The sequence below is a fragment of the Aythya ferina genome (assembly GCF_964211825.1).
Source record: "Aythya ferina genome assembly, chromosome: 4".
NCBI lineage: Eukaryota > Metazoa > Chordata > Aves > Anseriformes > Anatidae > Aythya > Aythya ferina.
In genome coordinates this window covers 72,835,351-72,850,729 of record NC_140300.1, presented here as the reverse complement: position 1 = coordinate 72,850,729, position 15,379 = coordinate 72,835,351, and the positions used below count along the sequence as shown (strand labels likewise).

Below are 15,379 nucleotides of genomic sequence, written 5' to 3'. Positions count from 1 at the left end.
TACAGAAAGCCAAAGTCAACTGCGCCCACTCATCTTTTTTTTTTTTTTTTTCCCCAGAGATATGAAGCTCTACATCAAAATTAACAAATAGGCTTATTTCTGATGTATGTGAAAGTTTAATACACAATTATGTTTACTACTGGTTCTCCGGGAGCTACATTACATGTCTTTACTACTCTGAGAGCCTCCTGGACTGTAATTTCTCCATCAGCAGTTCACATATTCCTTTGACGTTAAAAGATGTAAACAATGTGGCTTTTACAACTAAGAAATGGAAAGGGATGCCAGCTGTATTTAAAATGTAGAGAATTTGAATCAATTCCCCAAAAGACTTACTTAGCCAGGGCTCGTATATCTTTCCCCTAGCTGATTTTGAACTTCTCATGAAACAGGCGTGATTCATATGGCAGAGTTGAAAGCTTTTTGGGGAAAAAAAAAAAATCAATCCCTAAAACAGTCAGAGAACCTCAAGGGACAGTTCAACACTTTAAAAAGATACAAAAGCTTACCTCTTATCTCCTCACCAAAATATTATCCAGTGGGCAAAAATCTTTCAAGTTTCCCAGTGTGAGTCTTCACGGGGATTCATTTTCTGGCACGCACCTTCAGTACAGTGTGATCCAAGCCATTGTAAGTGAAGCCATCTTTCAGATGCTACTTCCATACCTACAGATACTCTGTTGTTCAAAACACTAAAATCAACGTGCTAAATCCAAAGATGTTTCAATTCAAATATTTCTATGGGACTGTTGTCTTGAATTTGATAACAAAGATCCGTCAGGAAGTGCATGTGCTCCACTAACTAATTTAAATAAGTCACAACAACAACAAAACCCCTAGATTCTGTGCTGTGTTAGGGTTTTACTGAACAAATAGCTCTTGCTGTACTTGTTATAATTTTTCATATACAAAAAATGATAGAAGAATAAAGCTTTAAATAATGGTTTTACAGAACACATGGCAATTAATCATGGAATAGGATGTTCCTAGGTATTCAATACCAAGCTCACAAGTCATGGGGCACTTAAATTGTAACACGCTCTTCTCATCTTTGCAATTACAAATAATTTTTGAGATGCCCCAGTCTTCAGCAGCGTGTAGCTTTCACCCACTGTGAAGCCATCTACGAACAAGCATATCAGTACCAAAATCCTGGTGGTCTGATTTAGGGACAACATTCAACATCACCTCAGACATTTATTACATGATAATTTACTAAATGGAAAAAAAAAATCTCAAGTAATTTCTTTTAGGTAAGTTTCTTTTAGGCAACTTAAGGACATTTAGTTAAGGACCACACACATGTAAATCATATTTTCCCCAAACAATGAGTTGATGCTAACATGCAGACTAACACCACTTGAACAATTTAACTAGGGTAACTTTTTTAAAGCATTTCCAAACCATAGCTAGAACATTTTTTCTCCACTACTCAAGTTCTGTTTTCAGGGGATATGGCAGTTACGTAACATGGTAACATTCTCAAGACTACCTTAAAATAAAATGTAATCATACTAATTATTATTTACTTTTGGGTATTTAATCATTTTAGTTATATTTCATCAAACAAACGAACAGAAAGTACTATGTATGAGTGACTATAATTTGTTAATTATTTCTAATGTGCTTCTAAAAAAAAAAAAAAAAAACTGAAACAAAACCATCCCAATTTCACAACAAAGTTTCCAAGTCTGAGCTAAATCCATCTGAAACTTCACAATTAAGTTACTAAAACATTACCAAGAACAAGGTTTTGGAAAGATGTACGAACGTGAATGTGTGACCGCATTTTGAAATTTTGTATTTTAAAGCCTTTCCTTCCCTTGTTGCAAGCTAATTCATTTTTACACCCCTCTTCACCTTTTTTTTTCCCCCCTTCAGATCACAGCAGAAATCATATCGTCAAGTTAGATTGAGTGATTACCCATGCTTACTCTAAACAGCAGACAAAAGTTACAGAAAACCTGGACCAAGACTACAGCAGTTTACAAAATGTAAAACAAGGTTAGCAGATATGTCTTCGTTAGGATAATACATAAGGAGGGTTCTAGGAACTTTATTGTATTGTATTGATAGCTCATTTCAGAGAGTGCAATGTTTTTTCCTCCCTTCCAGAGGTTTGCAAAATGAAGTGGTAAACATGTTCTCTTCAATATATAGTTCAGTTGCAAAAAGATAGTATTTGCATAAATATAAAAACACATGATAAAGCAAAATATTTTTAATTAGTAAGCCAATCATAAATAAATCCACCTACAAATTAAACAGAACAAGAAGCTGTGTTCCTTCTACATGGATTTTTTTAAGCATGTTTTAATAGTCAACTTCACTGTCTAGCTTGGGACTGAAACAATTCATCATTGAGCACTCAACAATTCAGCACACTGAGCTAAGTCTCTTTTTTTTTTTTTTTAGTTACATTTTTACATTTTCTTTACAAATGTAATACTTATGTACATTATATATTTTATTTCTACAATTCATTTACTTTAGTGAAATTCTACAACTTTCAAAGGGAATTTGCTGAAGTCTTTACTAAATATGAATCATTCCTTTTAAGAAGAAATTCATATAAACAACCAACATACAGCACTGCCCTTTGACATGTCTGTTAAGAATTTGAATCTTGAAGGGCTACCATAACAAACGTAAGAAAAAAAGGCTTTACCTAATTGTACATTTCAGTAAGAAATATCATCCCACATAGCTACATAGAATCACCAGCTTGCAATAAACAGAGCACCATACCGCTGCACTACTGGAAACGTGGATAAACCAATTGAAAGTTTACTACTGAAAACAGCTTCATCATCCCTAGCACTTTTAGACTGAAGTAAATCTGCAAAACTCTTCTGGAAATGTATACATCTCCTCCTTTAGCTGTAAAGTTTCCCAACCAGCGCCGATTACTGTATATTGTGAAGAACAAACATCCACTTTTGTAACTTTCCATGTACTTCTCTCAGCCAATGCTTCTATCTGGAGTCAGGATTCTTCTTCTAGTTTACTCCTTGCTCATTTACAAATCTGCTGTTGAATATGAAGTAAGAATTCATAATAAGAGAAAGCTGCTTCTGTCCGATCTTCAATTAAATGCTGAAAAAACTCTGTCTTGGCAGGATTCTCGTCTCTGAAAGAATAGATGGAGGAACGTATTTTAGTCATTTAGCAAGAGATAAGCTGTAAATTCAAGTAAAGGCATAAATTCTAATGAAATGCTTATTGTGTTTTGAAGTCTACATTCAGTCCCAAGATACTATAGTACAAATAACCCAAAGTTAAGAAAAAAATCCTGGAGTCTGTGAAGACTATCAAACAGCAGCATCTTCATAACAAGTGTAACATGGAAGAAAGATAGGTGAAATAGCATTTAAAGTATCTTGTAGAAGCTCAAGAACTGAAGCATAAAAGTGATCTAGTGTTTAGATGTAAGCAAATATGCTGACGGCAATGAATTCTGAATTCATTGTTATGTTATATGCGTTATATTAAATGTGTTATATTAAATCCCAATTATTGATTGAACCCAGAAGAAATTACATCTATGTATACAGAATTTGAATGTTTTTTCTTCCTTTTTTCCTCATTTGACAACAGAATATACAGACCTCCATTGCAAAGGGGTTTTAGATAACAGCACTCTACCAAGTGTAGAGGAGATGGTATTTGGTTTCTTCTCAGCTAGACACCCCCACTTTTCAGTGTCAGTTAGAAACTGTAAGTACACCTTGCCAATAATCACTCAGTATCTAACAGAAATACTTACTTTATTACTTGAAGAACTGGGCTTAAAGGTCTATTGTCCCTCAGCCAGGCTATGAATGACCGCGTCCTTTCTGAAGAAAGTGCAACTACCTCAGGAAGCTGTGTCTGGTTGAAGGTAATGGAAAGAAATGATCTTTTAATATCAGAACTATTTTAAAGAACAGATCCTCATACTCATGACATGGCCCAATGCCAGAATAACCACAATTTCTATTATGGAATTACCACGTACTAGATATATACATTTTTTCTTCAGATTAAAATACAATTCTATAATATCTGTTTTACAGGTAGTACACCTTTATCTAAAACTGCCTTTTACGTGCAAAAGATTTTGCAAAGTGAGCTCACGTAAACAGTAATCTTTTTAAAATGCCGCTTTCACAGTTTTCCTGCCTTCTTTCCCCATCAATCAAGTTCCTATGTGTTGTCTTTTGCACCACTGAAAAAATGAAACGCGAAGAAACAAAATTTGAACTGTAAGCAAAATTCAACGCAAAGATAAGGGATTATTTGGTTGGGGAATGAGCTTAAAAAATAATCCACCACCACGAAAACGCTTGTTTGAGGCATTCACTGAACTAAATATATCAACTCCAGGGTTGAAATAATTTAACACAGATCTATAACAGGAAGGATTTTTTTGTGTTACTGCCGTTGTAGTAAATGAATGGGGAATATAATTTAAAAGCAAAAGATGGCAACTTTGTATGTTACTTTTTTCTCTAATTTTTCATTACAATAAATGCTATTTAACATCTCAAAAAAAAAAAAGCCATCCTTTGTTTATTAAAGTTCTTTTTTTCCTGAAAATACTGTCAATTAATAATACCACTGGTAGATCAGAGGGAAAAATTCTATCTTGGTAATACAAGCAAAATACAAAACCTTGAACAAGCAGTCCAATTTTATAGTAGTGTTAAAGCTCACCACTCTTTCTGACCTATTCTCAGAAGTACTGCTTCTCTTTTGCTTTTTCCCTTTGTATCTTCCTATGTTTCCACAGTGCCTCACACATTTTTGGTACTATCTGAATATAACCATTCAATTCAGAACTCTTCTAGAGTATCTCAACAGGGTTCATCCTTATCCCCCAGTTGTTGGTATCTTGGAACCGCTCCCCACAGAAGAGAGAGTCCTCTCTATTTGCTGCTTCGCTTCCCATAGATCATAGACACAGGTTACAACGTAAAAATTTCTATGCTGAAACACATATTGAAGGGTCTTCAATGTTCTAATAGCTAAAAGCATTTTGTTTGTCCAGCCTTGAGCCTGGAAGCTGAACAAATCCTAGCTTTACTTGACATACAGACCTTTACATTACCCTTCACATACAGACCTACCCCCAAATATCATAGAACTGGTAATATAACACCACGTTCACTGCATGTAAGATTTCAAAAAATCGTAACAACAAAAAACCCTTCAATCTTAACAACTACTGTTTGTGAAAGAAATGAATCAAGACGTGATCTACACAACTTCACAATATTTTTGTAGGCCCAAATGCATTTCAAAACAAACAAACAAAAACCCAAACCAATTATATTATTGAACATTTTTTTGACATTCAGTGAACACATTTATATTCTTTCCTTAAAACTGACAACTTATGTTTTCTATAAAGCTGGCAAGAAGTTAGATTGTGTCCATTAAAAAAAAAAATTCACAGTTACATAATTAAAAACTGACAATTCAGAAAAAAATAGATTAAAAATAGCTTCCAAATGTAAGCGTTATGCAGTACAGGTGATTAAAACGCCTACCATTTTCTGTGGTACTGAGGCATAGTTTGGGTATCCAAGGACATCTTTTATGAAGTTGTTATCACAGTTTTTTCCAATCCAAATATAAAAAGCCTGTAAGATGTCAGAATCATTTTTAGTAAAGGCCTTGCATACGTTTTAGAGAAAGAGACAGATAGTAATGAAATTGGAATATTACCAGGAAACACCAGTCATGCAAATTAATCACCTGAGAGCTCCAGTTGCAATTCACATCTCTATATTCATTATTTGTACATCGACTTAGTAACAATTGGTACCATGTGGAAAAAAGATGATTAAAATGTCCAAAACCCAGTTAAAACACAAATACTGAAAGGACGCAGGACATGTCTATATTGGTACAATTAATGTATATTACCTCCTAAAATACAAAACCTAGATTTTTATAAAGTCACACCACTGTCAGTTACTGCACACCGACATCCAATCTCAACAATCTATAGTAAAGCACTAATTACCAAACCCCATTAAAATAATTATTTTGGACATCTGAAGACAGAAACTGATTTGATATTCACACTCAGCACCTGAACTTCAATGCACTTTCCTTCTACAGTGCCATTACAGCACTGTATTTTATTGCATTATTAGAGTAGCATAACGTTATAACCCATTAAGTGTTTTTAGGGTAATTCCTATGATTAACTTAAACTGCATTTACAGGTTTTATTCACTCTCTACAAACTCTTGCAACTCTTATGGTATATGGCTCACGTGGCATAAGACTACTTACATTTATGTGTAACTGAAAAAGTTCCTCCCTCAATGACAAGTGCGTTGTTATCGACAGATTATAGTACATGCAATTTAAGAACCGTTAAAAGGAAATTTTCAAAAATGGAAATCCATTACTTCCAGAAAAAAAAACAAAAAAAGCTTGATATGAACTCTTGGCATATTTCAATTTGTCTAGCATGAAAAAAATGAACCTCTGAAACCTTAATGTGCAATCTTGATTAGAGATTTTCCACAGATCAAAAATATGAAAGCTTTTTACTGGAACACAGACTATTCCCAGGTTACTTAGGATGCTGATTCATTATACAGCTAAGGTTGAGTTGGCTGCTTTCAACAATTCAGCATTATTTTATTTTTTAAAAACAGGAATGTGCAAAACTGGTCACTTACTGAACCACAATCCATAAGAAAAGCTCCTTCTCTTGTCAACTTCTCTGCAGATAGCTTCTGAAGAGGAGGCTGAGGAACAACTCTGTCATTTACATGTATCGTACTCTGTAAAGAAAACAACAGTCAATAATAGTGTAATGATAATAAATTGTAATTTGGTATTTTTGTCTTAAGCAGGTGTGATAAAATAGGAAGAAAAACACTGGTAATCTCTACAAATGATTTGAGAATTCTCATATAATAAAGTGCCATGTTAAATCTAAAACGTTCACTTAGATCAACCAATTTGTTTAAAAACACTTTCAAACTTATATATGGGAATGGCTACACAGCACTAAAATTGATCTGATCAAACAATCTGGTTAGAGCAATGCTGAAGAAAACAAAACAAACCACCACCAAGAAATTCGCAGCATAATTTCAGATTAAAGCAGGCTGTGACAAGACTGCCTCCCCTCTTGGATAACAGAAATAAACTAAATGACCATTAAGTCTTACTTCTTGTATCTAGTCTTACTTCTTACTATTAGAAATAAACACATCCATTTCATAGGCTGCCTCCCTTCATGAAGGGCTTACTAATAAAAACTCGTTTTGTAAAAAAGTACTTCCTCAGTCTGATCATGACAATCTTGAAGTATAATTGCTTCATTCACATCAGTCAGAGGAACCACTGAAAGTTTGTTATTTCATGCAACTTTATCTGGTTTCAATATACAATACCTAGTATTCTCTACCAAATTTTATCCATTTCCCACTGAGAGTTCTAACACACAAAACCACTGGATAGCCATCTAAGGCATACAACCTTCTCTGCTTTCTTTATATTATTGAAAAACATGAAATTATTGTGATCACTGAAAGAAGGTGAAAAAAAAAACAGATCTCTTCATAACATACTATCGTACCTGCATATAAATATATATATGTGTGTGTGTGTATATACACAAATTAATTACTGCAGCACATTAAGCGACACTATTAAAACTAGAAAATATTACAAAACAGGCTTCGTACATTACCTCGTCAGTTAGCTTGTCTATTCTGTACAAGTTGGGATGTATCATTTTCATCAAGTGAATGAGAGGCTGACTCTTAATCTGGCACATCGCATACACACGATCATCCAAACGTGTACTAGTGCCTGTTCTAAAGGCTTTCTGTTAAAAAAAAAAAATATATATATATTGTTAATCATGAAACCTATATTTTACGTCACACCTGAACAGTGTATTTCTTATTTTGGAGGATTGTCAGTTAAAGATAACAAAGCTTCTGTAAAGACATGCATCTTACCTAGATACATCAGAAAATCCCAATTTATTATAAAAACGTGCGCTGTGCTAGAAAAATTCCTAATTAAATACAAATTGAATACCTTATAAAACTTTATCCATTCTCCCTTCTTACTGATGAAAAAGAAGAAAGATTTACAAAAATCCCCCACTTTGTGTAAAACGTTAATGGGGTGGGACCAGCACTACACGTTTTCATGCTTTATGAGTGGTACTGGCCTTTGAAATTCACTGACACAATGACACAGGAAGATGAGAGCCCAGCAGGGTTCAAAAACGATACTCAAGTGGATAGTAAGATGGAATCTGATTTTATATTAGCAGAGATGAAATGGTAAGGAAAAGCTCTGGGATGAAAATATATTTCCGTATCTTATAGCAGAAACCAGGCTCTCACAGAATAAAGATTTATTTCGTAACTCTCCATCCTATTGAATTTTTCAGCTCTCCCCTAGAAGGAGCCAGTAAGACTATTCTCTCGGTAACAACACAATGGAGAAAGCACCATCTTCTGATTGATGGAGAATATTCCTACAACTAATGTGCAAATTCACCTCTCCACCAAAGTTGTGTATGCAAGTCCTCTTTTTCCAGTTTTAGTTTCTTAGTATTGTTAATAAAGGTAAAACCTCTATAAATTACTTATTTTCCCAGCAGCTCTTACTCTAAGCTATCTTTTACCCAGATTCTCCTGATACTAAACATGGTTGTTTTTTCCCCCCTATTACTTGCTTTACTTACATGACTGCTAAGAAGTCCTGATCAGTATATTAGACACTGAAATCATCACAAAGCCAAATGAAAATAAATGATCAGGATCATATTTCTTACAGAGTTTACATAAATCTTTGTTTATAATAAGAAAAAATAAACACTCAACTGTCAAGTACTAAATGTCTTGAAGCTATGAGATTTATTGAAGATAAAATCCTGCAGTAAACTCTCATTATACTTAAGTATGACTTTTGTTAACACAAAAGATATTAAAGAAAATCAAAAAGCAGTAACTACTTTTATATGAACTTTAAACTATTCACTTTTAAACTATTCACTTTAATATGTTTCATTTCATTTCCATGGAATTTAAATGTTCCTTCTTAGTACCTGAAAACACAAATACGTGCACTGAAAACCGTATGATTTTTCTTCACAAAATAAAATTAAGTACTAATAAGAGCCTTACAACAACCCCCCCAGGCAACTTTAATTAGTTGCCAAAAGAATCTAAGAATTGCTGCTACAATATACATTATGATTTTCACTTAAAATCAAGTAACAAAATATATTTTAAAAATTCAAGTAAAAACAAAACAGAACAAAAAATATTCAGGCACTCATCAGTTAAAATAAGCTTGGTCATTTTTTGTTTCTGTCCTGGAATTTCAAAAAGGAAAACTCTATTTCGATAATTATAGGAAAGGATCAAGGAGGAAAGCTCAATTCCTCCAATGGAACAATGAATCAAACGTCACTGCTACTAGCTTACACATACCTGTTTGAGAAGAGCCAAAACATACAATGGAAACAGCTTGAGGGAATTTGGTGCTATCAGCATGGACTGCTGCAGATTTGAGGCAGTTGACATATACGCTGACAAAGAGTCTACCACAGCATTAACTAAGGCATCTCTTGCATCTGAAAGACTAGATGAAACTGAGCGATCCACCGCTGTTGGATTAGAAGAATAGAAAAGGTTAGTAGAGTTGACCTCATTCGTTCCATTTTCCATACAGAAGCTTCCTTTTACAATGCTTAAAAAAAATAAAAGTAGAAGTTTTATCACTTGATTTAAGCTGTAGTATGAACCCGAGACTACGTACACATCATGTTTTAAGTATTATGCAAGTAGGTTAGCTGTTGATTAAACTATTTGCTATTGTACATCCAAGATGATTTGCAACAATTCTTGTGACAAAAAATCCAAAATAATGTTCTCTCATCATTTCCACGGCGTAACAGTTTGTGCAACTTCAGTTCCATCTTTCTCTGCTAAGAAAAAGCTGCAAATCTTTTGGTTGGAGGAAGCCACCTGCTGGACTGAATGCGCATTTGAGACAAGATACAGAAATACTGTTCTTTTCTTGTAATTCATTTGACTACTCATATACAACAAGGCACACACTAAAATCCTGCATGGAGCCATAACATTCACAAACAGAGATCAATCTATGAAACCTCTGCTTGTGGCCCTTGCGTAGGGAGTAAGCAAGAATCCTCAATCTAGCAACGGCAGGTTGAAAGCACAGAGAACTAACACAGAAAGTGGAGATGTCAGCAGTACTCCCCATCTCCGTTTTTATTTTTAAAGCACACAAAAACTAACAGGAAAATGAACAGCCAGGCTTCATTTGCTACTTTAAAAGAGAACATGTGAAAAGACATTTGAAACTCACCCATGTTTGCTAAGAGGCATACAACTGCTTGTACATCTGCTCCTGCATATACATCAGCCAACGAATTTACTACAGGCAAGCAAAGTGTGTGCACTCGAATTCGGCGTTCACCTAATAAAAATACGTAGAAATCATCACACAGTACTGCTTGGTAGGAAGAGGTATCCAAATTCAGTCATTACAGTGCATCTTCTCTTGTCCAAGAAGCACTCTTGGTGAAAACACACCAGTCACGCGTTTGCTGTAACACCATTTCTCACTCCTGTCTCAAATTCTGAAAAGCTCTCAAGTATTCAACTGAGTAACGAACACAGGTTCATAACATGAACTACTTTATAATGTCCACACAAAGCTTTTTTGACTGTACAGATGAAGTACAGTCTAAAATTTGTGGCATCCTCCACAACAGAAAGTAGCTGCTATTCTTTATGCCCCCCTGGTAGCATCCACCACTTTCATAGCTCTGTGATTCTGGATAAATTAAGTGCAAAATATGTTACTGCTTATAACAATGATATGCCTTTTAAGTCAAGTTGTTGAACAAGATTACGTAAAATTGAGATAAATACAATTTTTCCATCAAAATAGAGCTTACGAAGTTTTATATTATGTGACTAATGGCCAAACAGGTTCCCTAACTTTGACAAGATTCCCCAAAGTTATGAAGTTCAACAGAAGGCTGCGCAAATAGCTATACAAACATTACCTTAAAAACAAACCAAACAAAAACAGTGTTCAATTCATTTGAATGCATTTACCTTTGCTGGAAGTATACAAAAGAGCTGTTTGAAAACAAACCAAGGATGTGTCAGCGAGACTTTCCTCAATGGACATTTGTACTGCAAATCCAGCATCAGGATTGACATTGGCAAGGGACAATAAATCAGTAGATCGTACAAAAAAGTTCCCATGAAAAGTGTGGATAGAAAGACCTAGAAGCAGATGAAATAATTCAGACCATGAGGTTGTAACAGCATGAAAAACTTCCTTCAGTAATTAAAGTCCACAGTCCTTATGTTTTAAAAATATAGTTAAAAATATTTATCCCAAATATTAAGCAGAATCAGTTATAGAAATCATCACACCTTTCAGAGTGATCCCATACATTTCATATTCAATTTTGAATGCTCCAAACTGAACAATGTTCTTACACTACACATTTCAACTTGGTTGAAATGAAATGGTGCAGTCCTAACTAAAAACCGAAACAAAATATAACAAAAAAAACTAATATCCAAATAGCAAAAGCTAATGGCACATACTGATGTAAAGGTGACAAAAATCTGATTCTTCAGTGAAAGAAACAGACTGAAATGTAATCTTGTTGAAGCCTAAGCACATTCAAAATGACAGTTAACATGTTTACATCTGTTTTCCCATTTGTAAGAGTGTTTAAAATATACCTTTTGTGCATCTTATGCGCATAACTGCCTCAAAACCAATCTTCCTCGTAAGGTATCTTTTAAGGTCTTTTTGCAACTTCTCAGCCTGAGCAGGATTATGGATATGATGAAAAGATGGATAATAATAGATGCACCCAGCAGAGTATTTGGACATGCAAGCTGTGAAGGAAGAAAAGATGTTGTTAGAAGGTAAACCATGAGGTCAGGACATAAAGATTGGGTACAATGTTCTTCAAGTCACATCTATATTGACCTTTTTCCTGATATGAACTGCATCTGTAAGACGACAAGAGCTGGCCTTGACTCAGGCCACTGAAGACATTAAGAAGTCACTCCAAGACACAGTTACCTCAATATACACTTACTTCAATAACCTGTCTTAGCTGCCAAGGGTAGCACAGAGTGGTTGCAAGAATATTTAATGATGTAGGCATAAAACTAAGTGTGCGTGCAGAGACAAATCCTATTTATACTCAGAGGTGAGAATTGCGTTCTCCTCCTATGATTAAACTTCATTTGTTTCCTGCCATCTACCTGTTTTCTATTCTTGAGCAGAAGAGAACATTCTCGTTTAAAACTGAAATCTCAAAATAAATTGTCTTTGATACCACCAATCCAATACACCTGCTCTTCACTGATATCAACTTCAAAGTCAATTCCTATGCAGTATTAGCTGCATTTACAAGAGTGCATAAAGACTTACAAGATCAAAGAATTTCTGAAGTAGCCCGTGCTTTTCAAAGACAGACAACACTTTGGGAGGAATAAATACATATATTAGGCACTCCTTACCAAGAGAAGCTAGATCAGAATATTGCGAACTTAAGAGAAACAAATCCACAGCAATCTGTTGGCCTGAACAGTCCAATGCCAACTTCTTATAAAAATCCGTAGCTGGACCAAGATGTTGGACCACCTTTGGTGAAAAAGTTACATGAGAAAGAATTAAAACAGTGATTGTGCTTCCATAAGAATTTAAGGAACAACAGATTTACCATTCAATAGCAAAGTATCATAAGCAAGTTTCATTTAAGCAAAATTTTATAGGCATTTCAAAATACCTGCAGAAATTACTTCACATTGTACATTCTTTTAGATCATCTTTACAAGCAGGTATAATACTCCCTTGGAAAAGGTTTACACCCTCATGCAAATAAACATTCATGTTAACTCTAACATTTACTAGATACTTCATTTAAAACGCCAAAAATAATAAGAAATCGTGCTTTAGGTGTACAGTTCCATACATACATGATAAATATATATTCAAAGCCTCGTTTGATAATGAATTGAGTCAAAAGATACCTGCAGTTTCTTCTCGCTGTCAAGAAAAAAAGGTTTTGCTGTCGAGAAACACACGCATGTATGAATTAGTGATCATACATGCACAGACACTGAACATTTAAAAGTTAGCGAATTGCTATAAACAAAAAACAAGAGTTGGTCTGTAGATGATGCAAGTCCCTAGGCTCAAACGTCCAGTCCCTAGGCTCCTGAGATGAATAATTAATGAAATTTTTATACCTTTGTGCTTGACCTTTGATTGGGATCTTCTCTGGAATGCAAAAGCCCTGCACCCAAGGATGGTAACTGTGTTTGAAACACAGATATCCGACCTCCAGTTGGAGACATCAGTTTAAATGCAGCCTGAAGAGCAGGGCCCAAAGCGCTGTGGGTTTCTCGTGTATTGGTGAACATATTTGGGAATGCATTCAGCAGATCTTTTATCAGCTGCAAAACAGATGGAAAGTTTCTTATGAGATTTACAATCTTAAGTTTTTCTGCTATTTCTAAAAAGCTGTAGTGCCATGACCAAATCAGTACTAAATACCTCAGCTCAGTTTAAACAAATTGGGAAAAACAGTTAGAACTTTTAAAACTACATGGATACTACATGTTGAACAAAGTGTAATATTTTTATCATTAAAAAGTAACACTGGAATTACACATTACATATAGTCTTGAATTAAGTGTTTTGTTTTTTTTACATCTATTTTGAATATTTAACTGCTTCAATGTTGTGATCTATTTTGAGTAGTCATACCTCTTTGCTTTCATGGAGATTTACAAGTAAACTATCTGGTGTAGGAAGGAAAATATCTGTAGGGAAAAGGGAAAAAACACTTTAGTAAATAAAAAATAACATTCAAATAGAACATAACAGCTCATTTCCCATAGATATAAGTGTCACTAAATAAGGTCTACTTTTCTGATAACTATTAGAGTAAAAAGCAGTCTCAGCAAAGCTTGCTTTGTTCAAATAAAAAATTAATACTTGAATTTCTCTTGTTAAAACACCAACTATTCTGCAAAAAGTATATGACTATTTTTGAAAAGTATATTCTCTCTCATTTTAATAAAATTACCCTAATACCAGAACATGTAAGACACAATCTTTCTATTGGATTTAAAAAAAAAAAAAAGGGAGCTTCTCAAAAACGTAGTTACTTACCATCAATATCTGAAACAATCAGCATCTGAGGCTGAGATAAACCTTCTTGCAAGTTGTAAAAATGAACAGTGCTGTCAAATGTTATGAACCCTATTCTTGTTCTTGAGTCTCCAGGCAGCCTAAAACATTAAAACAGAACAAACCAAACCATTAAGCCCTGAATTTCTCTAAACCAAAATCCAGTGTCTCTACAAGGCAATATTTAGTTATCCTGTGGACCATATTTTTATATATAGCATTAAAAACACAGACAGAAAAACTAAATGGGATTTCCAGAATTTGTAGACTGCAAATATGACTTGTGAAGTGCTGAAAACCTTGACTTTCAACAAAAGTAAGAGGCAAAAGTTGGTTCTTGCCATCTGGATATAAGTTAATTGGATATACTGATTTTTGCGTAGGCTTTGCATGAGATTTCATGAATTCTCCTAAAAAGTAAATTAGAATGCTTCTGAAAATCTGTTAACGAAATACCAGTAATACTCTGAACAAAAAATGATGTATAATAAATGTAAGAGAAGAATTATATGTACATGCTGGTGTCGATATCAGAAAGGAAAATTTCCTAACACAACTTTTTAGAAAATAATTTTCATAGTTTCATCCTCTTTTTATCCTCTACAGGATGAAAAATCAGTTTCCAGAAGACATGACCATAGTGAAGTTTATCAATCCTCAACATAAAAGCACCAACAAAAATCCCACACATATTGTTCCAGTGCAAAAATGAGGAAGATACAGAAAGTGGCACTGGTTGATCTAGGTAACAGTGAACTAAAAAACCCAACTGACAACACAGTTCAACTGGGTAGTCCACACTAGTGGTCACAGCATTCCAGCATGCAGCACCTCAACTGCTTCAGCACACAAAACCTGATGAATTTAATTGCTGTAATTTAATTATTTTTGTTGTTCTTAAACATAAAAGAGCACTTCAGATGTTTGTAGAATCAACACATTGTTACAAGTTACAGCTAAATATTCTTTGCAGATCCATCTTTAATCACATAAAAGGAAGATGCCTCTCAGCTGGGTTGTTTTATTTATTTTATTATTATTATTGTTCTTGGCTTTAAGATATGTAAGTTTCATTTCAGGATCTCATGCAACAGAACATCTGTCCTTTAGAGACAGCTCATTTAAATGTTATATGCAA

General features: G+C 34.3%; 1 protein-coding gene across 3 annotated transcripts in view; it reads right to left on the bottom strand.

The window, feature by feature from the left end:
• Window positions 1-1,521: 1,521 nt before the first annotated feature.
• Window positions 1,522-15,379, bottom strand: part of SEC24B (SEC24 homolog B, COPII coat complex component) — a 43,687-nt gene continuing 29,829 nt past the window's right edge. For all 3 annotated transcript variants that reach the window (XM_084517247.1, XM_084517248.1, XM_084517249.1), the window contains 13 exons: window positions 14,224-14,342; window positions 13,816-13,871; window positions 13,296-13,502; window positions 12,564-12,687; window positions 11,772-11,930; window positions 11,127-11,300; window positions 10,369-10,479; window positions 9,468-9,643; window positions 7,703-7,840; window positions 6,681-6,785; window positions 5,532-5,624; window positions 3,767-3,870; window positions 1,522-3,130 (listed from right to left, as the gene is read on the bottom strand). In XM_084517247.1, coding sequence (XP_084373373.1) covers window positions 3,016-3,130; window positions 3,767-3,870; window positions 5,532-5,624; window positions 6,681-6,785; window positions 7,703-7,840; window positions 9,468-9,643; window positions 10,369-10,479; window positions 11,127-11,300; window positions 11,772-11,930; window positions 12,564-12,687; window positions 13,296-13,502; window positions 13,816-13,871; window positions 14,224-14,342 — 1,681 coding nt within the window. In that variant the 3' untranslated portion in view covers window positions 1,522-3,015. The remainder of the gene's footprint in view (window positions 3,131-3,766; window positions 3,871-5,531; window positions 5,625-6,680; window positions 6,786-7,702; window positions 7,841-9,467; window positions 9,644-10,368; window positions 10,480-11,126; window positions 11,301-11,771; window positions 11,931-12,563; window positions 12,688-13,295; window positions 13,503-13,815; window positions 13,872-14,223; window positions 14,343-15,379) is intronic.